The sequence below is a fragment of the Kogia breviceps genome, chromosome 2 (genome assembly GCF_026419965.1).
Source record: "Kogia breviceps isolate mKogBre1 chromosome 2, mKogBre1 haplotype 1, whole genome shotgun sequence".
In the NCBI taxonomy this organism is placed as follows: domain Eukaryota; kingdom Metazoa; phylum Chordata; class Mammalia; order Artiodactyla; family Physeteridae; genus Kogia; species Kogia breviceps.
The window spans coordinates 13,484,122-13,511,234 of record NC_081311.1 but is presented as its reverse complement, the minus strand read 5'-3'; the positions used below and the strand labels follow the sequence as shown (position 1 = coordinate 13,511,234).

The window sequence follows — 27,113 nt, the reverse complement described above, 5'->3', positions numbered from 1 at the left end:
CCTGTGCTTCGCAATGGGAGAGGCCACAACAGTGAGAGGCCTGCGTACCACAACAACAACAACAACAAATAGCCCTTACAAATATGTTCACAAAAAAATTTTTAAAGCATGATTAAAGAAGTAAAGGGAGGTATTATGACAATGTCACATCAAATATATAATATCAATAGATATAAGAATCATTTTTTTAAAAAACAAGTGGAAATTCTGGAGTTGAAAAATACAATAGGGACTTCCCTGGGGCGCAGTGGTTAAGAATCCACCTGCCAACGCAGGGGACACAGGTTTGATCCCTGATCCGGGAAGATCCCACATGCCGTGGAGCAACTAAGCCCGTGTGCCACAACTACTGAAGCCTGCGCGCCTAGAGCCCGTGCTCTGCAACAAGAGAAGCCACCACAATGAGAAGCCCGCGCACCACAACGAAGAATAGCACCCACTCACCGCAACTAGGGAAAGCCAGCGTGCAGCAACAAAGACCCAAAGTGGCCAAAAAAAAAAAAAAGTACAACGCAATTTTGAAGTTCACCAAAAGGGTTCTGAATAGTAGACATGAACTGTCAGAAGAAAAAAAAGTAGTGAATTCAAAGAGCAACAGAGGTTATGTAAGCCAAAGAACAGAGGAAAAAAAAATGAAGAAAAATACTGAGCCTTAGAGAAATGATACCATTAAGTATACCAACATACACATAAAGGGAGTGCCAGCAGGAGGGAAGGGGAGAAGAGAGAGAAGAGCAGAAAAAATATTCAAATAGAGGTCGGTAGCTAGTAAGCCCCAAAGCCACAAATTATGTGATTTCATTCATATGAAAATCCAGAATAGAGAAATCTATAGAGACAGAAAGTAATCGGTGGTTGCTTAGGGTTGGGGGTGGTAGGTGGGCTAGGAGGATGATGGGTTGAGGGTATGGGGTTTTGTTTTTGAGGTGATAAAAATGTTCTAAAATGACTGTGGTGATAGTTGTAATATATCTGTGAATGTACTAAAAACCAATGAATTGTAGGTTTAAATAGGTGAATTATATGGAGTATGAAATATATCTCAATAAAGGTACTTTAAAAAAAACTTAACCCATTTACCCAGAGATAATTGCTCTTGTCATTGCTTTGGTATGTAAATGTTTAGTTAGAATTATCTGATTAAAGAAACAAAACCATAAATGACACAGCTCCATTAAAATAACTTAAAGCCCCTTTTAAAGCTTATGAAAAACAAAGATTTGTTGAATGGCTATCATACCAGGTACTGACTGTATAAAGCATTTATTTGCTCACTTAATCCCCCCAAACCAGGCATTAGCACACTGTACATAAGGAAACAGTCCTAGAGGTCTCACAAACACTATACACTGGAGCCAAAATTGGAACCTATATTAGTTTCCTAGCACTGCCACAACAGAATATCACAGACTGGGTGGCTTAAAAAACAGAAACTTATTTTCTCACAGTGGAAGTCTAAGATCAAGGTGTCAAGAGGGCTGGTTTCTGGTAAAAACCTCTCTCCTTGCTTACAGACAGCCACCTTCTTGCTGTATCCTCTCACGACTTTTTTCTCTGCACACATACTCCTGGTATCTCTTCCTTTTCTTTTAAGGGCACCAGTCCTACTGGATTAGAGCGCCATCCTTATGACCTCATTTAACTTAAATTACCTCCTTAAATAACCTCAAATACAGTTACACTGAGGGTTAGGGTTTCAACATTTGGGGGGATATAATTTGGCAATAAAAGAACTCAAATATAACTCTGGAGCCTGGTCTATAGTTCCTGAGGCTGCTTTGATTACCGACCTGTTTTCTGCTGGAATACATGCTCTAAACCTGGTCTGAAGTTATCTGACAAGGATGGTCATGGTTTCACGCATATTACTGTGCTTGATCCTCACTTACAATAACGTGGTGAGGCACGGTTGCAAATCATTTCCCCATTTCACACAACAGGTTCAGAGAGAACAAAGAGCCTTGCTGCAGACTGCATACTTTATTAAAAAGTTACATGAAGATATATGCCAGTAAAATGAGGGCCTAAGGCAAGAAAGAAGAAAGTGATCCAGAAAATAGTGGATCCAAGTCAAGAAGGCAATGATGTCTTAAACCCAGATGACAGAGGTCTGGCAAACCAAGAGGGAAGTCCAATTTGGGGAAGGTGATGAAAACTCCAAGAAGGAGATCTCCAGGAAATAGGGAATGAATAGAAGAGGCAGAAGACATGAGAAGGAAGAGGTTCATTTTTCAATCAAATCTTGAAGATCTGGTTAAGGCAACTTGGTGAGAGAATAAAAAAGAATTCAAACTTGACTCTAGGAACATAGTGCTTTAATGGCACAAAGATTTTTGAAACTGGTATATAGAAAAGGAAGCATAAACTTGCATATCAGGCAGATCTGCAATAAAAAAATTGTATAGACCTAACAATAACATAAATATTTCAATCAAGGAAGATTTAAGTCTGAACAGAACATAAATATTATTATATATAAATAAGGATGTAGTTCAATGAATGAATTGAAAATAGTGACATAACTAGATTGGGAAAAGACAGAAGGGAAGGTGAGAGAGGATATCACTTAGCTAAATCTTCATCTATCTTAGCAGGAAGTCAGTCAATAGAAAATATCTAAAGTCGCTGAATCAAGACATCTGTATGACCTTGTTGAGCAAAATATAGGTAACATCATAACTAATTACTATAGCTAACATTTACTGAGTACTTACCACATAATAAAAGTCATTACATTTATTAATTCTCACAATTCTATGAGATAGGTACTATAATTAATCTCCATTTTGTAGATGAGGAAACTGAGACACAGATTAAATAACTTGCTCAAGGTTACACAGTTAGTAAGTAGTGAAGCCAAGAAAAGAATCTAAGCAGTCTGGCTTCAAAACCTGTGTTATTAATCACTGCCTCTTAAAAGTTGTTAAAAATAGAAATAGTACTTACGGTTGCTTCTGAAGAATGTGACCTAGGGGAGGAAAGTAAAGGGTTTAGGGAAGTAATTGTTGATTTTAATTCTAAGTCCTTCTGTTATATTTGATTTTTAAATTATGTACATTAACTCAAATGAAAAGACAGATAATATCAAATGTTGAAAAGGATGTGAAACTGCTAGTGTGCCATAACTACTTTGAAAACTGTGTGGCAATTATCTGCTACACAGGGATAGATGCTTAACCTATGACCCAGCAATCCTAGATATCCAATAGAAATATGCATAAATGTCCACCAAAAAACATGTACAAGAATATTCATAACAGCAATATCCAACTGTCCATCAACAATAGAAGGGATAAATTGAGGTACATGTGGAAGACGCCACAGCAAATATAATAAACAAACTACATCAATACACAATAACATGGATTAACCTCACAAACATACTGTTGAGTCAAAGAAGCCAGAAAAACGATGAGTGTAAACACTATGGCTCAATTTATGTACAGTTAAGAAACAGGCACCTCCCTGCCCCGCACCCAGAGCAATGGTGGTAGAAGTCAGGATAGTAGCTACTCTCAGGCAGAGAAGGGAAGGTAGCGTAGCATATGAGGGACTTTCTGGTTGCTGGTAATAATTCTATTCCTTGTTCTGAATGCTGTTTTGTTCATTTTGTAAAAATTCATTGAACTAAATTTTTACAGTTAGTGTACTTTTTAGGCAGTGAGTTACACTTCAGTAAAAGTTTAAAAGAAAATACATGTTTAATTTAAAAATATGTGTTACTCTGATAACATTTTTAAAATACATATTTTAAATTTTACACCTACAAGAGATGCCAAGCCTTCTCATATGTGGATCTGAGATACTCTTTTTTAACATCTAAAATATGTTTTTGCTCCAAGATGTTTCTTCAAGACTGTTCTATAAGCACCATGAATGCCAGCTGGTGACATCTCCATCACATGGCAGCAGTAAAACCGTTTGCAAACACTGTGATCTTTAGAGAAAAAGGGTTTACTACAAACCCAATATAAAAATACTCTGCAGTCTAAATCTACTCTTAACTTCAGCATGGGTTCTTGTGTCCTTGCCAAAATAAATCTGCTAGAGTTTTCAACTCAATAAAAGGGAAAACTTTCTAACAATTAGAGCCAGTCAAAAAGGACACAATTGTCTCAATGCACTGCATGCCTTCTGTCTCTAAAGGTTGGATGAGGCTTCGTCAAGGAGGGAAGGTGTTGTATAAAGAACGTAAAATTTAGAATCATACAAACATAGATTATGGTCCCAACTCCTAGAGATTTGTTCCAGAATAATCAAGGGAGGGGAGCGTGGGAAGATACAGATGATCAAAAGTGGCCACAAATTAATGACTGTCTGGCTACATATATAATGGGGGTTCACTGAATTCTTAACTTTTGAGTAAGTTTGAAATTTCCCATAATGGAGAATTAGAAGAAGTTTGTTGTATATACTAAAACAACTTGGGTTCTCTCTTCCTGTTTCCTTTCTCTTCTATATTTTCCTTAGCAACATCATTTGCTCTCACTGCTTCTATAAATTCCATATATTTATGCTTAAAAGTAAATGGAACACCTTTTCTTCCAACTTGCTCCTCCTCTCCTGTTTTACTGGCACCACTGATTTCATAGACTGTAAGAAACTGAAGTTACCTTTTACTTCCCCCGTTCTCACAACCAACCAGTTCCACCTCCATTTCCCCAACTTCATATTGCTAAAATATGTCTTCTACTTTTCTTCTGTGTTCCCCACTGGCTTGGTTCAGGTTTTCAACGATTACTTAGAATTTTATGACTACTAAAATTGTTTTTCCTCTTCTTAAAAAAGACTATTTATTTATTTATTATTTTTAAATGAACATTTAAGGTTCATATATAAAAGCTAACAGAGCAATAAGTCAATCATGAAATAACATACAGGGAAATAAAATGGAAAATAACTCATTTACAATTTCTCACCACTGAAGCACTACACACTGGCTGCAGTGAGGTGTGGTCAATGTTTCAGACAGTGGATGCTCAGGCCAAATGCCAAGATTGTCATCAGACTACTTTTTGTTTTAAGATCTTTCCTTTCTTGGTCATTGTTCAGTTTGTGGGGGGAGTCGGAGGGAGAGAAGTAAGTTTCATTCCCACCTCTCCCCCCAAAATATTTTTTAAGCAGTTAAATTTTTCCTTGGGGAAACACTGTATCTGTTAATCGAACATACCATATATTTCTGTTATTAAATGTCTGCATAAATATTTGTTTATTCTATTTCTTAACATAAGATCATGCAATACTTTTAATTGCAGAACAGTAAGAATTATCAAAGGCAATTAGTTTTGTACATAAATGCCCAGTTTCTTTTTCAATGAAAAATGTGCTCTTGGTGATATTTGTTTCTTGTGAGAGTTGGTCAAGTAATAATCGTGGAGTATTTCCTAAAATATTTATTTGCTGGGAAAATTTGTATGAAACAACATTCAAAGTATAAAAAACATTGTTAGGTAACACTTGGAACAGTTAAAAATATACTTGTTTGTAAACTATCAATGTAAGATACTGAGTGTCAGAGCCATTGTCTCCTGTTTTTCTAGAAAGTGGCTTGATTTGTCAATGTGACATCTTTGAAACATCTGACATTATATATAGAAACATCAAGGCAATATTATTTGTACATATTATTAAACATGCAAAAATTTCCTGAAAGATAGCGCCCAGATAAGGGAGGTCTCCCAAGCTCAACCTCTCCTTGGTGCCCATCACTGAACATATGGCTGTCTTGGAGTTTGGGAGCATGGCAGCTCATTTTGGAGAGGTAGCCCCTTTAATCACCGGCTCCCTATTCAAATATGTTGCCCAGTAAACTAGGTTGAAAGTGCCAAACAGGACTGGGAATATAATTAGGGACATTTTGTCGATCTTGCTGATGCTGTTGTAAGTCTTTTTGTCTTCAGAAGTCTTGTCTTCAGGTTTTACTGAGGCTGAGGAGGCATTTGAGGTCCCTGCAGGGGGTCTGCTCCTTTGCGATGTTTGTGGGGTGGGTCATCTTCCCAGTAGTATAAGCATTCGTTGATTTATTTAGTGTAAGTTCACACTCCTTTTTCTTGATCTTGGCTGCTTCCAAGGCTTTTTTGCCATCCCAGGCCCAGCCTCTCTTTGTGAAATAGTTGATGGTGGCAAACTCGATCAGCGCAGAGAACACAAAAGCGTAGCACACGGCTATGAACCAGTCCGTGGCCGTCGCGTAAGCCACTTTGGGCAGAGAGTTCCGGGCGCTGATGCTGAGTGTTGTCATGGTCAGCGCCGTGGTCACCCAAACACTGTCCTGGCTGGGACTGATCCTCAGTTCAGCCAAAAGGACACTTGCGACAAGATCACAGTCATTATGCTGGGGAGATAGGTCTGGATGAAAAAGTACCCAATCTTCCTCTTCAGATGGAAATGAATATACAGTCATGACTGTATATTCACCTGTGCTGGTGCTGATGTTCTCTGTCCCCAGTGTCTGCCCCATCAGGTGGTATTGGTTCAGCCTGGAGCCATCTTCTGCCACCACCACCAACAACTTGGTCCAGACATAGACAACTTCGGAATTAGGATATGCATAGCTGCCAAATTTCAGAGGGCAGGCATGGGCATCCATTGGGAGGTCTTCAAGTTGCGTTGGGCACTCTGTCAAGATGGTCAAGCACATGGCGTACAGCAGAGTGCCATCATCCTCCAGCCGCAGCAGCTTGTTGGGCATGGTCATGTTGTGGGCGATGGACTTCCTCCCATTGTGGAAGAAGGTGTCTGGAGTCCAGATTTTGCTGGCAAGGAGGTTGTTGAGAGGCAGGCACTGCATGAGACCTTTAAACCAAAGCCTTTCGTCTTTCCAGCTTTGTCAGAAAAACACGTCTATGGTGCACTCCATTTCCATGTCAGACACCGGGCTGAAGCTGGTGATGCAGATGTCCGTTCTCACCTGAGTGATACGCTCTCCGAGCCCAGGACTCAGTCTGTTGTTGTAGCCATCCAGGAGCCCATCCAAGATCCTGGTGAACATTGTGATGTTGTCATTGGTTTCACCTTTTACAGAACTGGTTGGCATTTGTGAAAAGCCAAAGTGACTGGCTAAGTTCATGGAAATACAGAACAGAAGGAGGTTTTTGATCATGATAAAGCTAGAGAACATTCCATTGTCCATTCCCAATAAGAATAATAGCTGAAGCAGATGAATTTGGAAGAATAACTATTCCTTTCTCCACCTTGATCTTGAAGCTTTCTGAAATATTTGCCACGCGTTCAAAGTCAGCAAGCTACTCCTTGTTCTGCAAGGTGCCTGCGTGCCGGCCCAGGAAGGCAAGCTGTCGGCGAGGGTGCACCCTCCTCCTACTCCGCCTACTCTCAACCAGCTGGCAGGAGCGGAAGGCCAGTGCGGCGTCACCGCCCCATGCCGCCAGCGCCAACTTCCCCAGTCCTCCCGGCCAAAAGGCTCCGGTGCCCCCTGCGCTCCTGCCACCGCCCTGCGGCTCCACTCCGCAACCGAGGCCACGCTCTGCCCTGCTGCAGATCCCCCCCGCAAAAAGACTATTTTCTTAACCAAAAACAAAAGTCTGTGTCTTTTATTTTCTTTAATAAAATGCTACCTCACAGGATTATTACAAAGATTTAGGAGTTCATACATGTAAAGCACCTCATAGAATTCCCAGCATTAACAGGTACACGAATCCTGGTTTTCTTCCTTCTCTGTGCTTGAGTCTCATCAAACTGGCTTCCTTACTGAATCCCTAAAGATATCATACAGTGTCCTGATTCTGTTCCTTTGCTATTTCTCCTACCTACACTGAACTTCCATCCCATCTTCCTATGTCTAAAGCTACACTATCCCTTAACAATCAGCTCAAATGTCATCTCATCCCTTCCACAAATACGTTTACTGTATTCAAGAATAGAGAGACCAATCAAAGGCAGGCACTCAGAGACTACAGTCTTATTTCAAGGTCAGGAATACAAGCGGCACTACATCCTGCCTAAGGAAGAGAGTAGAACAAGTAGAAATAAATTAGGCAACTGGGAGTTCTGTGTGGTTTTTGCCTTTCAGTCTGACAGTCCTGCCTCTCTCACATTAGGAACTAGCAAACATAAGTGTGCTCCCAAATCTCCTAAACCAAATATATAAACTAGATAAATCAGTGGTGATCGTTTCAAAATGTGTCTTCATTTACATTCTTCAGAGGCACGTCAGTGGTCCTTTAAATAATGAGTTCTCCTGCTGCATTTAAATATCATCACAAACCTCTATTAGCCATAACTTGTATGGTGTACATTATTATGCAAAGTATGGCACACACTAATACAAAACTACATGTAACTAGAAAGAAAACAAAGTACAAATAGTTCAAAACATTCTTAATTTTCTATATTCGTAAACCATGAACCTAAATTTCAAATCTATTTTATGTAGACAATTCAACTGATATTACATTAAAAAGACAATTCGTACACCAAGCTCCTCCACGCTTAGCAAGGTTAACACCGCCACATTATTTCTCCTGAGAGACGTGTCTGCCTGCTAATCACTCTGATCCCATAACTAGCCCTACATGGTAACCTCCTTTTCACTATTCAAGTTCTCCTTCAGAGTCACCTCCTCTCTAACCAACACCCCCACGCCCCCACCATCTGGTCACTGCTTCCCCATCTGTGTTCTAAAAGCACTTTATATACACTTCTGTTATGCCACTAATCACCCCATTACATGTCTGTCTCTCTGTAGTTCTCCTACACCTCCCACTCCTCCCAACTAAATAGGGAGTTGCCTGAGGTGAGGAAACATATATGGCAGGTAGTACAGAACTGTGGTAAGAGCAGACTCTGTAGCCAGACAGCTGAGCTTGGGATCCCATTCTGCTGCTTCGTAGCAATATGACCCTGAGCAAACTCTTGCCTTTAAGCCTCAGTTTCCTCATATGCAGAAGGAGGATAATAATTACACCAACCTCACAGTGCTGTTATAAGAATTACATGAAATAATGTAAAGCACTTAGCATCCCTCACTTCTCAGCTTCTTTGTGACATGGTAGTTTAAAGCAGTGTTAAGGACACAGGTTTTAGTTAGGGCTTGGTTTTGAATTTTAGGTCCAACACTTATTAGCTTTGAGACCTTGGGCAAGCTATTTCAACTTTGAGAGCCTCAGTCTCTTCATCTGTAAAAGTAGGATAATAATTAGCACCTATGTTAGGGTTACTGGAAGGATTAGACGAGAAAGTTCACATAAAGCATCTGGCACAGGGAAGTGCTCTAGAAATATTTCCTACCAAACTTTCTATTTATTTATTTGAAGGCTGGTCTCCTAGAGACATGTCAGATAGCAACCTTCTTCCCTTCCACAAGGAAACATATCAGGACTCAGCATTCGCCATGTATGATGTTCAAGTTTATAGCTGTTTGTCTTCCTTGGACTTCAGATTTCCCATGGCCATGATTTCGGTCACTATACTAGTTATCCTTTGTGAGGATATAAACTTGCAAGTGCAAGGAAACAAGTTAATAATAGCCAGTGCGCTTTCCTACCTTAGGTATCACCTTTATACCTCTGTATCATTAAGCTTTCTAACTAAGGCTTATATTAAACTGAATATATTAAGAAACTGACTTAAGGAAACCCATGCAGAATTATTCTATTTATGGAATTCCTTGGTGTGCACTAGGCTGACAAAGTTCATACTTGGGAAAATGATTTTAATTTCTGTACTTACTCCTAGGGAGAAAGAAGTACTCCTAAGTGGTAATGAAACTAAAACGAACAAGGATAACTAATACTGTTACAAAGAAACTTTTCCCACCTGCTCATCCATACACCGTCTACCTAATATGAAAGGTTCACTTTTATCTAAACTCCTAATTCTGCACAGACTGATCAAGATCTAAAATGCTTCAAAATTTTCTGAAGCGGTTTTATATACACGTTGAACAAGAGTGATAATAGAGGCTGTAAGTCCCTCATAACAGAACTCAATAGCTGGTGACTCAAAGATGAGTCAATGTTAACTGATCTCCTATGCAGGAGAGAGATAAAGTATCAAATGAGATGAGTGGCTCAGGGAACCAAAGTAATTTTCTTGACCATGTCTAATAAATCACCTATATTTTTATGTTCATCACAACCTACAATGTGAAGGTCTCTTACCGTAGCCTATTATCAATTAAATTGAAACTCTCAGCTTTCACAAAGCTAAAAAAAGGGCAGAACAATGAGAACTGTCCTCAAATCCCAATTCCTTCTATTCCTCTCTACCAGCTTTCCAATACATGCCTTTGAATATGGGAATATAAAAATTACCACTTTATATGACTCTAGCACCATTTACAAATTACATAATAATTTCATAGACATCCTTGATTCTCATAACTCATAACAATGTACAGCATTATAAGTTTTATTTTACATGTGAAAAAACTAAGGATGAGGAAGTTCAAGTAATAGCTTTCTGTGATCACATAGTAAATGGTACAGTCAAAACTCCAACACGAAAGAATACTCAACATCATTAATCATTAGAGAAATGCAAATCAAAACTACAATGAGATATCATCTCACACCGATCAGACTGGCCATCATCAAAAACTCTAGAAACAATAAATGCTGGAGAGGGTGTGGAGAAAAGGGAACCCTCCTGCACTGCTGGTGGGAATGTATATTGATACAGCCACTATGGAGAACAGTATGGGGGTTCCTTAAATATCTACAAATAGAACTACCATACGACCCCGCAATCCCACTACTGGGCATACACCCTGAGAAAACCATAATTCAAAAAGAGTCATGTACCAAAATGTTTATGCAGCTCTATTTACGATAGCCAGGACATGGAAGCAACCTAAGTGTCCATCAACAGATGAACAGATAAAGAAGATGTGGCACATATATACAATGGAATATTACTCAGCCATAAAAAGAAATGAAACTGAGTTATTTGTAATGAGGTGGATAGGCCTGGAGTCTGTCATACAGAGTGAAGTAAGTCAGAAGGAGAAAAACAAATACTGTATGCTAACACATGTATATGGAATCTAAGAAAAAAAAATGTCATGAAGAGATTAGTGGTAGGACGAGAATAAAACACAGACCTACTAGAGCATGGACTTGAGGATATGGGGAGGCGGAAGGGTAAGCTGTGACAAAGTGAGAGAGTGGCAGGGACATATACACACTACCAAATGTAAATTAGATAGCTAGTGGGAAGCTGCGCATAGCACAGGGAGATCACCTCTGGGCTTTGTGACCACCTAGAGGGGTGGGATTGGGAGGGAGGGTGATGCAAGAGGGAAGAGATATGGGAACATATGTATATGTATAACTGATTCACTTTGTTGTAAACGAAAAACTAACACACTATTGTAAAACAGTTATACTCCAATAAAGATGTTAAAAAAAAAAACAAAAAACTACAACACATCCACCCAGCCCTGTGCTCCTTACAACACCAAGATGTACAAGCAATACTATAAAGCAACAAAAAATAATGTATGTATTTAATATTCATTAAAGCTGACTCAGAAAGTGAGGCAATAGGGGTATCTCCTTTACAGATGGCAAAAAATAAATAAACTTCAGGTTAGACCAGCATTTCTCAAATATTCTGTTCCCAGGGCCCCTATACATTTAAAAAATTATTAAGGACTCCAAAAAGCTGTTGTTTATATGGGTTATATGAATTCATATTTGCCACAGTAGAAACTAGAAATAATACTTGTAAACATAAGACTACAAAAGCTCACATTCCATTAGCCTTCAGGGTGATGATGTCATCACATATCAGGAAACTCCTGGAAAACTCCACTGTACACTTATGAGAGAATGAGAGTGAAAAAGGTGAATAACATGTTTGTATTATAATGAGAATAGTTTTGACTTAGTAGACTACCCTGTGAGGCTCTCAAAGTCCAAAGGGATCCTCAAACCATACTTCGAAAACCATTAGTAACAACTCTTAGTCATGGCAAATCTTCTTAAATTCCAAGTTGTAACTCATTATTTTACTTTAAGTACATTGTTTCTCACACTAGATTAAAAAAAATCTTGAAGGAAGGAAGGACTGTTTTATTTATTCCCTCATTGCACTAATTCTCTTTGCAGTGCACTGTGCCCTGGACAAAGATGGTATCAAACATGTAAACTGAATCTCTTCTGAGATCTAGTGGATGGGGGAAAAGAAAACATCTTATGCCAAAATTATCACCTCCCTACTATGTAAAGATAAGAAAGATGAAGTATGTAACACAGAGGTCTGTCTTAAGTCAGTTAGCTGTATTGAACAGACAAAAACTCCATTCCAGATATGAAGTAAGAAACAGCAAAAGATCTGAACAAGAGAAATGAGGCAAAAGTTAATACTTTAAGGTTATAAATGTCCAGCTTTCCCCTCAATTTTCTCTATCCAAATAAAAGTAGCAAAGCATTTTCTGAACTATAAATGATTTTTAATATTATCCATATCCATGCTACACTTAGTTCATAACCAATCACCTAACTAAAGTCAGAACTTATTAAATGAAAATATATTAAAGATGATTTGTACCTGCACATTTGGGAGAAATTCCTACATTAGACCAATGCAGAAATAACAGAGAAGTGAATAATAATGCCACCTCATTCTTTTCTCTAAGAACTTTAAAAACTTTAGATTTTTGTTTCATTCAGTATCAAAAATTACAAGTTACATGACTTACCCAACTATACACTAAATCAAGAAATCCACAGTAAACAGATGTTCCTCATCATATAATCCTACTATTTCAGGGCAAGAGGCTGAGTTACTTTCAAGAAAAACCTTAAGAGCACAGGGGCTCCAACAATTATTACCACAGATTCTGGTCTAAAATTCTTGTAGACTGGCATGAATCTCAATGAATCCAAATCCTAACTCTACAGTACTAAAAAATTCAAATAGTCTGAATAATTTACTCAAATATTTTAAGTAAGCAATTTATCCCCCAAATGGCTTATAATTTAGATAAATTGTATTCATGGGCTTTACTACAGACTAAGATGGTCATGAATTTTCTCCTTACACTTCACTAATTTCAAAATAGCTGAACCAAATTCAATCTGTGCTATCTACCACTCCAACAACAGTAAACAAAAGGAATCATATTTTGTTACAAACATTTACTTAAATTCTTCCCATGTCAAGAGCCTGCAATTCTAGTTCTGATTAAAATCCAAAGTTAAATACTGAGAACTAATAACCTTTCCAAATATTAAAATAGATGAGACATAATCTTCGTAAACTTTCCAAAAATAATATTGTACTTAATAATGGTGAGAACAAAATAAAATTTTCAGTGTATTATAAAAATAATTATCACAATGAAATTAGCTATGGAAGAATGGCTCTTAACTTCAGCCTCAGCAAGTTTCACAGAACTAAAAGCTTTGAATTATTTACTCGCTTGACCAAATAACTAAGGTAGCGAGACTGTGTAGTCAGCAACCACATTCATCCTTAGTAATAAGTATGAGTATAATCTAATATGCATGAAAAGCTATTGTGTGAAAAGAACAATGAGTGAGCACACCACACCAGATGCACTATTTAGTAGATACTGATGTCTGCATGAAATAGCTGTACTAAGAAAACAACACAGTCATTTTTCAAAACAGAGATTCTTATAGCCAGCTACTAAACAGAAATAATATCTCCCCCATTATTGCTACTTAAGATTTTACAGCAAAGAAAACAATAGTCACTTATAATTGCAGATTATATAGGAGGATATGGAGTTGATCCTAGCTGAAACACCATTTCTAAACATACTTAGGTTACAAATACCTATTCAACTGGCACATACCTCACCAATGAAACAAGCACACATAACAGGTACTTAATACAAAAGAATAAACTCAACTAAAACATCTTTACTATGTTTGCTAATCAGCATTTTTGTTGTAAGTACATATCACGAAGAATTATGCTGGGGAGTGGGAAATTGTGTAGCTTTTTTTTTTTTAATCAAAGTTACGCAAATCTAAGCATGGACATTCCAGTAATCCACCTACCATATCATCAGCTCCATTCTCCCTACAATACATGAAGAATTTATGGGCATAAAGACCCAGTGTGTTGATTAGAGAAGAAATACATGTTCTAAAGCATTCTGCTGGTTTCAGGAAAACTGGTAATTATGCACCAAACCAGTGAAAATAAGTTTTATTGTTATTCTATATCAGTCCAAGGGAAAGATGATAATCTGCAGTTTATCAATACTGGACCTTTCCTAAGAATGTGAAATTAAAAACCAAGGCTTCTGGAGTGTCAGAGAAGGCTGCAAACACATTTGTGTTTTGTCTTTGTGTGTGTGTGGGAACGAGAGGAGAGATGGTGTCAGTAAGATGCGTGACAGACCTTGAAGTCAGCACTATGGACTGTCGGAAATCTCAAGCAGCATCATTCGAGTGCGTGTGTGTGCCTGTGTATGTGTAGGGGAGAAGGCATTCCTCTTCAATACTTATTTTACAATCAGAACTGGGTTATATATCATCAGTCTGTGTTTATAACGACAACCTTCAACCATTAAAAAAAAAAGGTTAATATGTTCTATACATTCTATTTAAAGAAATTCAATGAACAGGTAGGTATTCTTTAGACAGACTAACTTCAAAATCCCAGGACTTCAGTTACAAGGCTGAGTTCATTTTGTGAAAATTTATTAACTGTATACTTACGATTTGGGCAGTTTCTGTATATACACACAGAAACATACACACACACTGTGTCAGTAAAAAGTTTGTGCAAAAAAAAAAATTCTGCGTTTAACAGGCTAGTGTACTTTTCTATATAGGATGGTCAAAAAGTGATATGGAAGCAAGGAACTGAAAAGTGAAAGGGTGAGCTCTTTGGCTATCTGTGGGAAAAACATTCTTGGAGAAGGACTAGCAAAGGCCTTGTGATGGGTGCAAGCTTGGAGTGTGAGAACACCCAGGAGGCCAGAAAAGAGTAAGTGAGAGGAAGAGTTATAGAAAATAAGAGTTACAGAAAATAAGGTATGGCCAAAAGTGGAGTAAATCAGTAAATGACTTAGACCCATGCATAGTGCCTGGAGAAAGTCTATGTTACACCTACAAACCAATTTTCAGGGTCACATTTATATTATACTCCCCACTTTATTATTAAGGAGAAAAGGATGGGGAGATGGAGAGGGAGGGGAGATGGGGAGGGGAAGATGGAGAGGGAGGGACGGAGGGAGAGACAGGCACCTCCTCAGCATATAAGAGGCTTGTATTTGTGTGTTTGAGCATAGAGTTGGGTGTACAACTCAAACTTAACACTTCGGTATATCAGAGGAATGAAATTAAAATGGAGAGGAATACATTTATTCAGCAGGTATCATATGTGACATTTATTATCTCCAATTAGATATTATTTCCATTTCCATTTTACAAATCTGGTAACTGAGACCAAGAAAAGAGAAGGCCTTTTGTCCAAGGCCTTTTTGCATGGTAGAGCGCTGAATTCAGGTATAGGTTAATTCAAAACTCTATCTACTGGAATAGACAATTTAAGTACTTCCCTATAGCTTCAATCAAAAGAATGAAATAATTCCATGGTATTGCCAGTCTCTACGTAGCACCTGCAGTTCTACTCATTTGAAGGTAAATATTTAACACACCTCATTTTTCCCTAGTACAAATACAGTAAGTATGTGGTTTTATCGGAGTCCTAGCAATTTGGCAAGAGAGGATTTCGAAACTACTCTGTAATACTTCTGCTAATGACCCAGTAGTTGTTTTATGACTACTGGAAGTGTGAAGTGTGAAGTGCTCTCATGCCATGCCCAAAGTGTTGGTAGGTCCTATGACTCTAAAAAGGAACAAAGGGATTTAACGGCACTTGTTTCGTGGTGACACTTTTCTGAGGAAACGGAGAATGTGAAGGGAAGAAATGCTGGGTCAGTATTTAACTTCTAAAGGAGATATTTAGTGGTAGAAAGTGACTAACTTGTTCGTATTGAACAACTGATTCAGAAAGTCTCAGCCTGCTATAGGGAATCTTACTAAGAGAAAAAAAAAAGAGACAGGTTATAGTTTCTTGGATAGTGAGAGGTTTTTTAGAAATGCCTGAGCTGGGGCTTCCCTGGTGGCATAGTGATTAAGAATCCGCCTGCCAGAGCTTCCCTGGTGGCGCAGTGGCTGAGAGTCCGCCTGCTGATGCGGGGGGTGCGGGTTCGTGCCCCAGTCCGGGAAGATCCCGCATGCCGCGGAGTGGCTGTGAGCCATGGCCACTGAGCCTGCGCGTCCAGAGCCTATGCTCTGCAACGGGAGAGGCCACAACAGTGGGAAGCCCGTTTACTGAAGAAAAAAAAAAAAAAAAGATCCCACATGCTGTGGAGCAACTAAGCCCATGCACCAACTACTGAGCCTGCGCTCTAGAGCCCGTGATCCGCAACGAGAAGCCACCGCAATGAAAAGCCTGCGCACCGCAACGAAGAGTAGCCCCCGCCCGCCGCAACTAGAGAAAGCCTGTGTGCAGCAAGGAGGACTCAACGCAGCCAAAAATAAATAAATAAATAAATAAATTTTTTAAAAAGAAAAGAAATGCCGGAGCCATTGAAGCCATACAAGAAGGACAGAAAAAGTATTATATGCTTAATATTTGTTTTAGCAGGTTAGTTTTAGTTATATATATGGAAAGTTGTATCCCTTTGTCTGTGTTTACTATGCAACGGGGAGTTAAGGACCCCAGACAGTTTTCCAGGGGAGTAAAAATTCCACGAAATTAAATTGTTCATGCATTTTTCTGCAGAGTATCCACAGTTTTCATTAGCTTTCCAAAAAGGACCCTCAAAAAAAGGTTTAAAAGTACCTTTCAACATATATGCGTACACGTTCCTTTTTTGTACGCACTTAATGACAGTTTTTTGTTTTTTAGGGTTTTCTGTTTAAGGGTTTACAGCAGGAATTAGCAAACCATTTTTTATAAAGGGCCAGACAGGAAATATTTTAGAATCCGTGGGTGCATATCGTCTGTTGCACGTTCTTCTTCTTCTTCTCTCTCTCTTTTTTTTGGAACAACTTTAAATGTAAAGTTAAAAAATGTAAAAGCCATTCTTAATTTGTGGGCCTAACACCAGCTTGTTTGCAAACTCCTGGTTTATTCAGAGTAACCATTAATTTATCTCTGCAGAAGTAACACAGCATGGCTTTGGGAGTCCAGGACTTTTTTAAAAGGACTTTGAGAAAGTCACTAACCCCCTCAAAGTCGCAAGTTTCCACATCTTTGTAAAAATGAGATACCGACCTCTCCTACACAGTTCCTTTAACTATTAAGAGAGATAGCAAGGTATGGAACTGCACACACATTGCCTGGCATATAGTTAGCAAACTGATTTTATTACCTGTGCCTCTATCTCATATGATAAATTAGTAATATTTATAAGTCAATATTAAGTTTTTGGTCAGGCATGCTCCTCCAATGCAATCTACTTTATAATGATCTGCTTTGGCTACTACTTCTAGTAACAAAGTGGGGCTTTCCCAGAAGCCAACAGACCTGTACACTAATGATTAGAATCCAACAGTTTCCTCATAATTACTCTTCTCCTTTCAATATGTAAATCAAATTTCTAGAGCAAAGATTTAATTTTCAATATATTCTTTTCCATCTGAAGTGTTTTAAATGCCTAAATCATAATAATTCAAAACATCTTAAGAAAACCCAACTTGCAGCAAGTTATTACCAACACTAAACTGGAGCATACTTAGGTGTACCAAGGAACCTAAGGTCACAAAATATTATACAACACAAAGTAATCAAGTATTTGCCTAGCAGAGACACTGATCTCTCCTCTGTCTCTCACAAAACTGAAGGTCTTAAATGTATCCAAATGTCATTATAATGAGCTTTAATTGTTCATTGTTTTCCCCTGGAAGACTAACCAGCTTGAAAGCAGGAACTCTGTTTTAACCATTTTTTTCACCCTACTCTCACACAACAGGAGGTATGGTAGTCTTCAGGAAATAGTTACTGAAAATAAGTGTCTATTTTTTAAATGACAACTATCTAAGATAATGATCTTACAATTCCATTTATATGGGGATACTCATCTGAGCAGGAGTACAAGAAAAAGCACAACAGATAAAAAATTAGCAAATACATTACATCATTACTCCAGAACAGCTAGCATGATACCCCAATGTCCTTGTCTCCACTCTCCCAAAGTATCAAAGGTGAGTTACATTTCCTACTAACATTAGTAAGTAAAACTACGATTCCTACAATCACTAAGGAATTTTAGCAGCTATTTTAAAGTATTTTCCAGCCTAAGCAAAGATACCTTTTAGAAGTTGTCTATATATAGAAAGAGAAGTACGAAAGCATAAGTAATAAACACAGCACATTACACTTAACTTTAGAGATTTTGTCAGCTTTCAGCGAATTTACGTTGAAAGTTTTTAAGAAGACATCGATTACTATCTTTACCTCAAATAATCAGTAAAATTTTAAATGTTATAATTAACATTAAGATTAAATGTTTTCCTTCCTCATCTCAGAAGACCAAGGAAGAAATAACACAATTACAGGCCACATTATAGAGCATGAGGCTTTCCAGACCAAACCTAATTTAGTTCTCTGAAATTAATGGTATATTTAGAGAAGATGTAGATAAAAGACCCTATCTAAATAAATACAGTCCTGTCCTCGCCTCCTCAATCTCCAGTCACTAAGAATATGTGAAAGTTTTCTACAAATACATATTGGAATATTTTCAAGAGTAAAAGAACAAAACAGTTATGACAAAACAGTCATGTTCAGAAGACATTCCGTGAACCTGAAAAGTGGTTTCCGGGCTTCCATGGTGGCGCCGCGGTTGAGAGTCCGCCTGCCGAAGCAGGGGACACGGGTTCATGCTCCGGTCCGGAAAGATCCCACATGCCGCGGAGCGGCTGGGCCCGTGAGCCATGCCCCTAAGCCTGCAAGTCCGGAGCCTGTGCTCCGCAACGGGAGAGGCCACAACAGTGAGAGGCCCGTGTACCGCAAAAAAAAAAAAAAAAAAAAGGGAAGTTTCCCCCAAATATTTGTTCCATACTCATTCATTAAATTCAAATGGTGTCAAAAAGTAGATGCCCCCTTATTTGTAAGTCAGAGAAGTAAACACTTATATATAGTTAATTAATGACCCAAACCTTGCACTAAAGCAAAAGTCCACCAAACTCAAGGTAAAAGCAGCCACTGTCTACTTACTATCACTGTATTGCAGAGAAACGGAAAATGTTTCAAGGGATTTTTAAAAGATTTCTAACAGAATGATTTTTTTTAACATTCAACATTATAATGATAATATATTTTATGAAATAAAGTTGCTCAGTGAAAGTCTCTTCAAAGATACAATGTTTAAAGAGGGATAGAAATTATCACCCTCTACTATCCAGCTGTTAACGAACTCTTCCCATTTTCGATGAAGAGCAACAGTAATGCTCCTCATTTAGTAAGCATCTCAAGTTTATATTGCCAGGCCAGGCAAGTACCATCAGTAAATGTAGCAAGTGGGTGGGAACTACAAGCTACACGTAGGAGTTTCCTGCAGCTGCTACTAGACTCCATCTCTCCATCTTATTATTGCTAGGACAAATGCAGGCCTAGTGCTACCAGATCTTCCAAATTTTCCTAAGAAAGGCCAGAAATCCAAATCATGCAAAATTTTCCATTTTTAAATGTCGGCAATTAAGAAATAAGAAAACCACAGTGCAGGCCAAATTCAAAGTACCTACAAACTGAATCTGGCCTTTCAGTATGCAACGACTGCTAACTACACAGCAATAATACCCAAGGAACAGAAGAATCAGTAAGAATCTCAAATGTCTGACTCCCAAACCTTAAACTCCTCAGGACTATTACTCAGATTTCATGTGGAAGATGGATTCTCCGTGTAGTCAAGAACACTGGTGGTAATCCTTCTCTCTTGAAGACTAGTTTTTGACTGATAATAATTTTTTAAAAACTATGGCTTTTACTATTTTAAAGTATACATTTTAAGAAAAAAGTCAAAACAATGAACACTGAGGTGGTGAAATCAGAATATTAGTAAAATTAATAAAATTAGAATTATGTAGAAAATGTATACTTATTTAAAAATACTATAATGCTTTACAAACTGTGTTAGTTGGGTAAAATGTCTATCAGCTGGGTCCCCAGAAAGCAACCAATCACTTGAGTTCCCTTCTCATCTCTTTATGAGACATCAGGAACCGGTAGTCCTGATGGGCCACTTTTACTTTAGCAACATGAAAATAAAAAACAAATGAAGAGGGGGAAGAAGTGACAACAATGTTAACTGGCAAGGTATTTCCGTTTTATAATCATTTCAAGTGCCAAAAGATCCTAAGACTCAATACAATTTTCTTTACTGCTTTAGCTCTACTAAGTAGATTAGATAGCTAAAAAGGATAAACTAGCGAGACCTTCTATTTAGAAATAAAATCTGCTGGATTAAAAAAGAAATGCTAAGTGGGGCAGCACCCAAAGACTTAACCTTATGATTTAACCTTAAAAGGATCGTTTCTCAAAATTTCCAAAATTCTTTTAAGAAAAAAAAAAAAAAAGCTTTATAGTCATACTCAGAGTTCTCAGTTAATTTGGAAGGCTACCCCCACATATATTATTTTGATGACATACCTAAAAAAAAATCCTTAAGCACAACACAGCAGAGTTTAAGGAAAAAGGGCAGCTTGGCTTTATCAGAACTTGACAGCTGTGTGATTTTAAGCAAGTTATTTAACTACTCTGGGCACTATCCCCTCATCTATAAAAAAGGATAAACCATAGCTACTTTAATTCTCATGATGAGAATTGTGATACATCTTAAATGTATTTTAATTCATTCCCTTAGCTGAAACTTGAATCTGTACCACAACATCAGTACTTTAAAATATTCCTGGCAGAACAGCTACACACAGATGAGAGAACTCAACACTTCCTGAAGCAGCCCTTTTCATCCTCACACTTCTATCATTTTCTTTTACTAAACTAAAATCAGCTTCCTAGTTACTTCAACCCCATCAATCACATTCTAGTTTAAATCTTATTAAGTATAGCTAATTCAAGTCTCACTAAACTCCAACCTCCGTAAGGACTGAGATTGTTCAGTATTGAAACCCCAGCACCTGGAACAATGATAAGCACATAGCAGGTGTACAATAAATATTTACAGATTGAGTGATAGGTTCTGTACAGTATTTACTGATTGACCATTGAAATGCCTTCGAATATAAAGAGCACAAGTGTGTATACTTCTGGAGGTGATCATTTAATGTTTAAGGTTTAAAAGTTGAAATATCATACATAGCCAAACACATGCATGCTACGTTTTTTAAAATCCCTTTGGATACGGTAAATAAAAGCAATTTTGCTACATTTTAAATGATGATGCTATTCAATGATACAGATGATAAAGTTCCTTCAAAGCAATAAACCTATTAATGGCTCCATAACTTCTAATCATAATTTCCTTCAGATTTAACTGAATTCCAAGTCTACATTAAAAAAAAAAAAACACCTCAAAATGACATGTACCCTCACTACCACTGGCTACCCTGCAAATAACCCCCAAATAATAACTTAGTCAAGTTTTATCACCTGAAAGTTACCCAGAAAACATAAGAATTGAAATTGATAGAATTATCAAAATCTGTAACAACTTTCTCTCATGACTTCCTTAGCCACACACTGTTATAAACACCTCACTGCTTAAACACTAGAACTCATTGATAATTTAGTCACTTATATTCCAGAGCTGAAAGAGTAGGTTTCATAAAGTTATGTTCTACTTCACAGAACAGGAAATCAAACAGTGGATGATCAGTTCACCATCCTCTGCAAATCTATGGAAATATTTCCATTATAAATTTCTCCTGCCACCTGACGGTTTTAAGCTGTCACTCTGTGCTATTAGCGTAAACAAAACACAATTATTGAGGTAAATCTGCCACATAACACAAGTCAATACTCCATCCCAAACCCAAACATAAAATATTCCTGAATTATTTGGGTCACTGATGCTTGAAACTGTGGTAGAAAATCAGTGATCTAGAAACATGTAACTTCCACTAAAGGAAACTAGGTAAGGCAAATACCAGATTGACATAATTTTATAGTAAAGAACAAAATCTAAAAGGGTCAAACATTTTAATGAACACAAAATTAAAGGAGGACAGAAAAGTAAAATTAAAAATTCATCTGTTTTGGAAGAAATAGCCATACATGACCTTTTCAACACCGACAAGCCTTCCCAGACCAAAGGGGATGAAGCCTCTAGCCCTACAAAACTTCCCTTCCCCTTCCACTTCTATGATATTAAAAAAAAAACAACCCCAAACCCTTGTCCATTCATCAAAATAGTATACTGCAGAAAATCAAACCGCCAGATATAGGGAGACTTTAAAACAGTTAAAGTCACTACCAATCTTTAAAATACTATCTGCAGGGCCATTTCGGGTACTGTGGGAGGCACTCAGAGCCAGGAAGAGCTGAAACGTGAGGGGCAGTCGGGGTCTGTGCTATAGAACCTACCCCCAAAGGGCACATGACATTAACACAAAATGTACAGAGAACTGCAACACGCACAGGCTTGCAACACGCACAGGCTCCCAACTCGTTTCCAATTTGCAGTGGAAGAGTATTCCTTTCCAACAGACACTCCCTCTACCCTGAAAGTTGCCGAAGCAGCACAGCAAAACGGGCCTGCAGTTGCAAAATACAACAGCCCTGGGCTACCAGCACACTCTTCACGCCTGTACTTTGCGTCCAGGAACAATTTCTCAACGTGGCCAAGGTGATGCTGCAACGCTGCCCTCAATGCAGCAACCACGGATAGGAGTAGTTTCTCAACAGTCCCAGAGCCGTCCCGGGGAGGAGGGTGGACTTCCCTTCCACCTTCAATATGCTGCTTCGACCCATGCTGACAGCACCTTGGATGCCCAAGAACACACGCAGAGGTTTCTAGCTCCCATTAAGGCCCTTCGGAAGCAAAGAACGTGGACACTACCTGCCTTTATCTAGGACCCTGTCCAGGGAGGAGCCCTGGAAAGCAGGGACTGGGATTCAGTCGTTGCCCTTCCCACCCACGCAGGCGGCAGCGTGCCTCCAGGCCCGGGGTGCCAGCAGCCAGGCCCCCGCGCCCGGGCGACCCTTCCCCCGACGCCCCTCTCACCTGATCTTGTAACTCGGGAGGGTGTGCTTGCGCTTGATGACTTTCTTGAGCTGGTTGACGATGATGGAGGTGAGCTGGGGCATGGGCCGCCCTTCGAACTGGGAGCGCACCTCGAAGTCGATCAGCGGGTCCTCCACGAAGGAGAAGAACCAGTGGGTGAAGGGCACGCGGGTGAGGACGAAGCGCAGCCTCCCCACCACCCGGGACAGCTTGACGAACAGGTAGGCGGACTTGCCGAAGACCAAGTCCACGTCGATGGCCAGGTGGAAGCCCCCGCTGTACTCCACCTCCGCCTCGAAGGCCAGCTCCTCGGGGGAGGTGGCGGGCAGCGCCTCTCCCTCCGGAACGTCGGGCTCCCCGGTGGCCGAGGGCACCACGGGCCGGAGGAGCCGGATGGTCTTGATGAAGGGCACGGTCTCGCCCAGGAACACGTCCCGCAGGCTCAGCCCCTCCAGCAGGCGCCCGGCCGTCTTGGTCTGCAGCAGCTCCTCGAACTCCACCTTGATCTTCTTGGTGACCCAGCGGCGGGCCAGCGCGGTGTCCCGCAGCTCCCGGAACAGGAACAGGATGGTGGCGTTGAGGAAGTAGCAGGTCTCCCGCGTCGGCGTGGCGGGGGTCTCGGGGGCAGGAGTCGTGCCGCCCTCCGGTGGCCCGCCGGAGGGCTCCTCAGCCCCGCCGCCGCCATAAAGGTACTCTCTCAGGGCCAGGTCCGGCACCGGCTTGATGTAGCGGAAGCCGTCGGCCGCGCGGGCGGCCTCGTCCCGCGGCGGCTCGGGCTGTTTGCGGTAAAGCAGCAGAAACTGGGTGAGCAGCGTGAGGAAGGAGCCCAGCACGGCCGACGCCAGGATCATGAGCAGCAGCCCCATCCCGCCACCGCCTCCGCCCGGAGCGCCCGCGCCCTGGCCCCCGCGCCCACAGCGCCGCTTTCTTCACGCCGCCCTCCCCCCTGCCTCCATCTTGAGGACATCGGGCGGCGGGGTCTGGGCGAGCGGCTCCCTGGGCCTCGTTCAGGGGCTCCGGACGGCGCACTGCAGCGCCCCAGCCCGCGGCGGCCCGCGCCTACTCAGAAGGTCCCGGAGGCGGCTGCTGTGGTGGCGGCAGCGGGGGCGGGAGGGAGCGGAACGGCGCCTTCCTCTGGCCGCCGCTCATTGGACGAACGGCGAGTGACGTCAGGAGCGTACTCGCTCCCGGCGGCGTCGCCTGGCAGCCGGCGCCCGGGCACGCGCACGCGGGTCCTTCACCTCTCGGGCGCCCTTCCAACCCCGCCCCCACGCCAACATTCCAGTCCCCCGCGAAACACGTGGCTGTCACTTCTGAAGCCGCTGCGCGGATCTGGGAGGATAACTGGGGCCACCGGCTGGAGGATAAGGAGGCCGGGCGGAGATGTCGTGGCGGCGCGTTCTTGACTCCGGTCATCCCGTTATCTTCTAATGCGCCCATCCCCCTCATTGGCCGCGGTCCCTGTTACCCCTGCTGCAGTGTGATTCTTCCACTCCCGTCCCTGAGAATGGGCTGGCGGCTTTCCCTGCCGGGCAGCGCCGCAAAAGATCTGAGTTGGCCGTTCGGAGACTTCCCAAGCCGAGGACGAGATTGCACTGCCTCTGAGACCGCCGTCGCCGACCATCAATCTGACCAGCAGACGCTCTGCGTTCGCGGAGGGTGGGCCCTCGGAAGGAGGGACAGAGAAAAAAAAGGAGTCAGATGCGGACTAACTTTACTACCTAGGCGGATATTCGAGATTTAAACGAGAGGGACATAAAAAAAAAAGAGCCTGTTTGAGGAATGATGAGTGGGATGAACTTGCCAGATGATTGGAAGATGAATAGTCACTGTCAAGCTATCGCAGTGCGTTAAGCCCCTGAGTGTATTACCACATTTAGTTCATTTAAGAGACAGTTATAGTTAGCCACCACCCATTTTACAGATGCAAACACTGGCGCAGAGAGGCAAAGGAAGTTGCCTTGGGTCACACGATGGTGCCTGGTTTTGTCTAAAACTGAACCCTAAGTCCTTGGTCACTACTCAGTACTAGGATACCAAGATTGCTAGAGTTGGAAGGGGGCTTATTGGTTCCATGGTGCACAGGAAGGGGAAGTTAGGAAGGGGAGGTGAGGAAAGACTTCAGGGAATTTTGCACAAGGTAGCACCTTGACCGAAGCCATAGGGTTAATGAAGCCAGGTTGCCCAGCAACAATGTTATCCTCCTGCCATCTGGTTACCTCATAAATGCTTATGTGCTCCAACCACATGGACAACACAAAGATCCACCCCTAGTCCCACAGGGGTCAGATATTCCATACCTGAAAGTCAGGTTGGTTCTGGCTGGCCTTAAGGGGCCAGGGCAGGGCTCCTCTTTAGCCCTGGAAGATCCCCAAGCCAGTGACTGTCCTGAGTCTGGGTGACTGTAGAACAAAAAACAGAATTCTGACCCAACTGGAGCAGGTACAGAACTTTGGAACCAAGCCGTTCTCATCTTACTTACTCATCCCCAGGTGTGAGACCGGAATGGCTCCTTTGCTGCAAAAATGTTAGCCTGCTGAGAGAGCCAGGCTCAAAACCATATTCCACATCCTATCGAAGTTCAGAGCCCTGCCGGGATATCTGGGAGCTCCAGGCAGCTTCTTTTCTTGTGATCATCTCTGGGCTGCTGTCTCAGTTCTACACTGTTTCAACCCAAATGGGAAATGTAGACCCTTAATATCCACCAAAAACCTTATTTATAATACTCCTGCACCATTGTAATAAATGTCACAGAAGCTGGAGGTGGGGTGGAAGATTATCTGAGTAATTTTCACAGTACTGAGATACAATATCCTCAAATTGTGTATTAATCCATTCTGCATCTTAAAATATTCTTCAACTACCTCCTTCCCCCACAAGGAAAGTTGGTGATTTTCCTGCGAGTGAGTTCTCAGTCTCACACTCCATCTTTCAGGCTTCTCCCTTTTCTCCCCTCCTCCTACCTCATTAGTAACAGAACTCCCATTTGACATCATGAATGTCAATGCATTGAGATAAAAGACACTTATTCCCCAATCTCCCTTACATCTACATGTGTCAATGCTACTCATTTCTGATATGTAAGAAGTTGTGTAGGACCTTCTGGAAGTCCCTTAAAGGGGACTGACTCAGCTGGAAGCAACACCGTTTTGCTTTCCTCTCTTTGTTCCTCCTTCCAGCTGTCTGGAATGCAGTCATGATTTCTGGGGCTCCAGCAGCTACTTTGGAACTTGAAGTAACTTTGACAATGGAAGCCATATGCTAAAGATGGCAAAGTAGACAGATACGCCTGGATCCCTGATGACTTCTTGGAGCTACCACAGCAGCCCTGGATTTTCTGTTATATTTGGTCAAACCTAATCTTAATTGTTTCATCCAATAACCATCCTTCCCAAGTTGCCCCCTCCTCTATGTTCCCTACCATTCACTCACCTGTCCAAACTTTGCTTACCCTCCTTACTCCGCCTCGTTATTTTAATTCTATCTCCTTAGTATATCTCAAGTGTGTCCTCACTCCTCTAGCCCTATCACCAGGCCCTTATTTCAGGCCCTCTTCTTTTCTCTTGCGATGACTTTAGTTCTTCGTTATCTCCTACCTAGTCACTCCGCCTGTCTTGCCTCCTGTAATCATTCTCCACACTGTTGCTACAATGATCTTTCTCCAGTACAAAACTGATCTTGTCACCTTGTAGCTAAAAGTTCTTCAGTGGCTCCCCACAGCCATATTCATAATAATGGCTGTCATACATCAAGAGCATAGTAAATGGGAAGCATTGTGCTAAGCACTTTAGAAGCATTTACACTCCCACAATTGTCCTTTGCGGTAGGTACTATCATCTCCATTTATGGATGCGGAAACAGACACTTAATGCAGATAAATAACCTGCCAAAAGTCACTAAGTTAATAAGTGGAGGAGTGGAGATTTGAATAAACTCTGTCTAACCCCAAGGCCTCTTATTTTAGGTCAATAGTCCT

General features: G+C 40.8%; 1 protein-coding gene and 1 pseudogene across 2 annotated transcripts in view; both read right to left on the bottom strand.

Annotated features, from left to right (window-relative positions):
* The window catches only part of PDZD8 (PDZ domain containing 8), a 90,201-nt gene extending 65,914 nt beyond the window's left edge, over positions 1 to 24,287 (bottom strand). The window contains exon 1 of one of the 2 annotated variants that reach the window (XM_059051716.2): positions 23,138 to 24,287. In XM_059051716.2, the coding sequence (XP_058907699.1) occupies positions 23,138 to 24,003 (866 nt within the window). In that variant the 5' untranslated portion in view covers positions 24,004 to 24,287. The remainder of the gene's footprint in view (positions 1 to 23,137) is intronic. The other variant, XM_067024567.1, reaches the window with a different exon arrangement.
* Positions 5,712 to 7,313, bottom strand: LOC131749835 (gamma-aminobutyric acid receptor subunit alpha-5 pseudogene; annotated as a pseudogene).
* Positions 24,288 to 27,113: the final 2,826 nt, after the last annotated feature.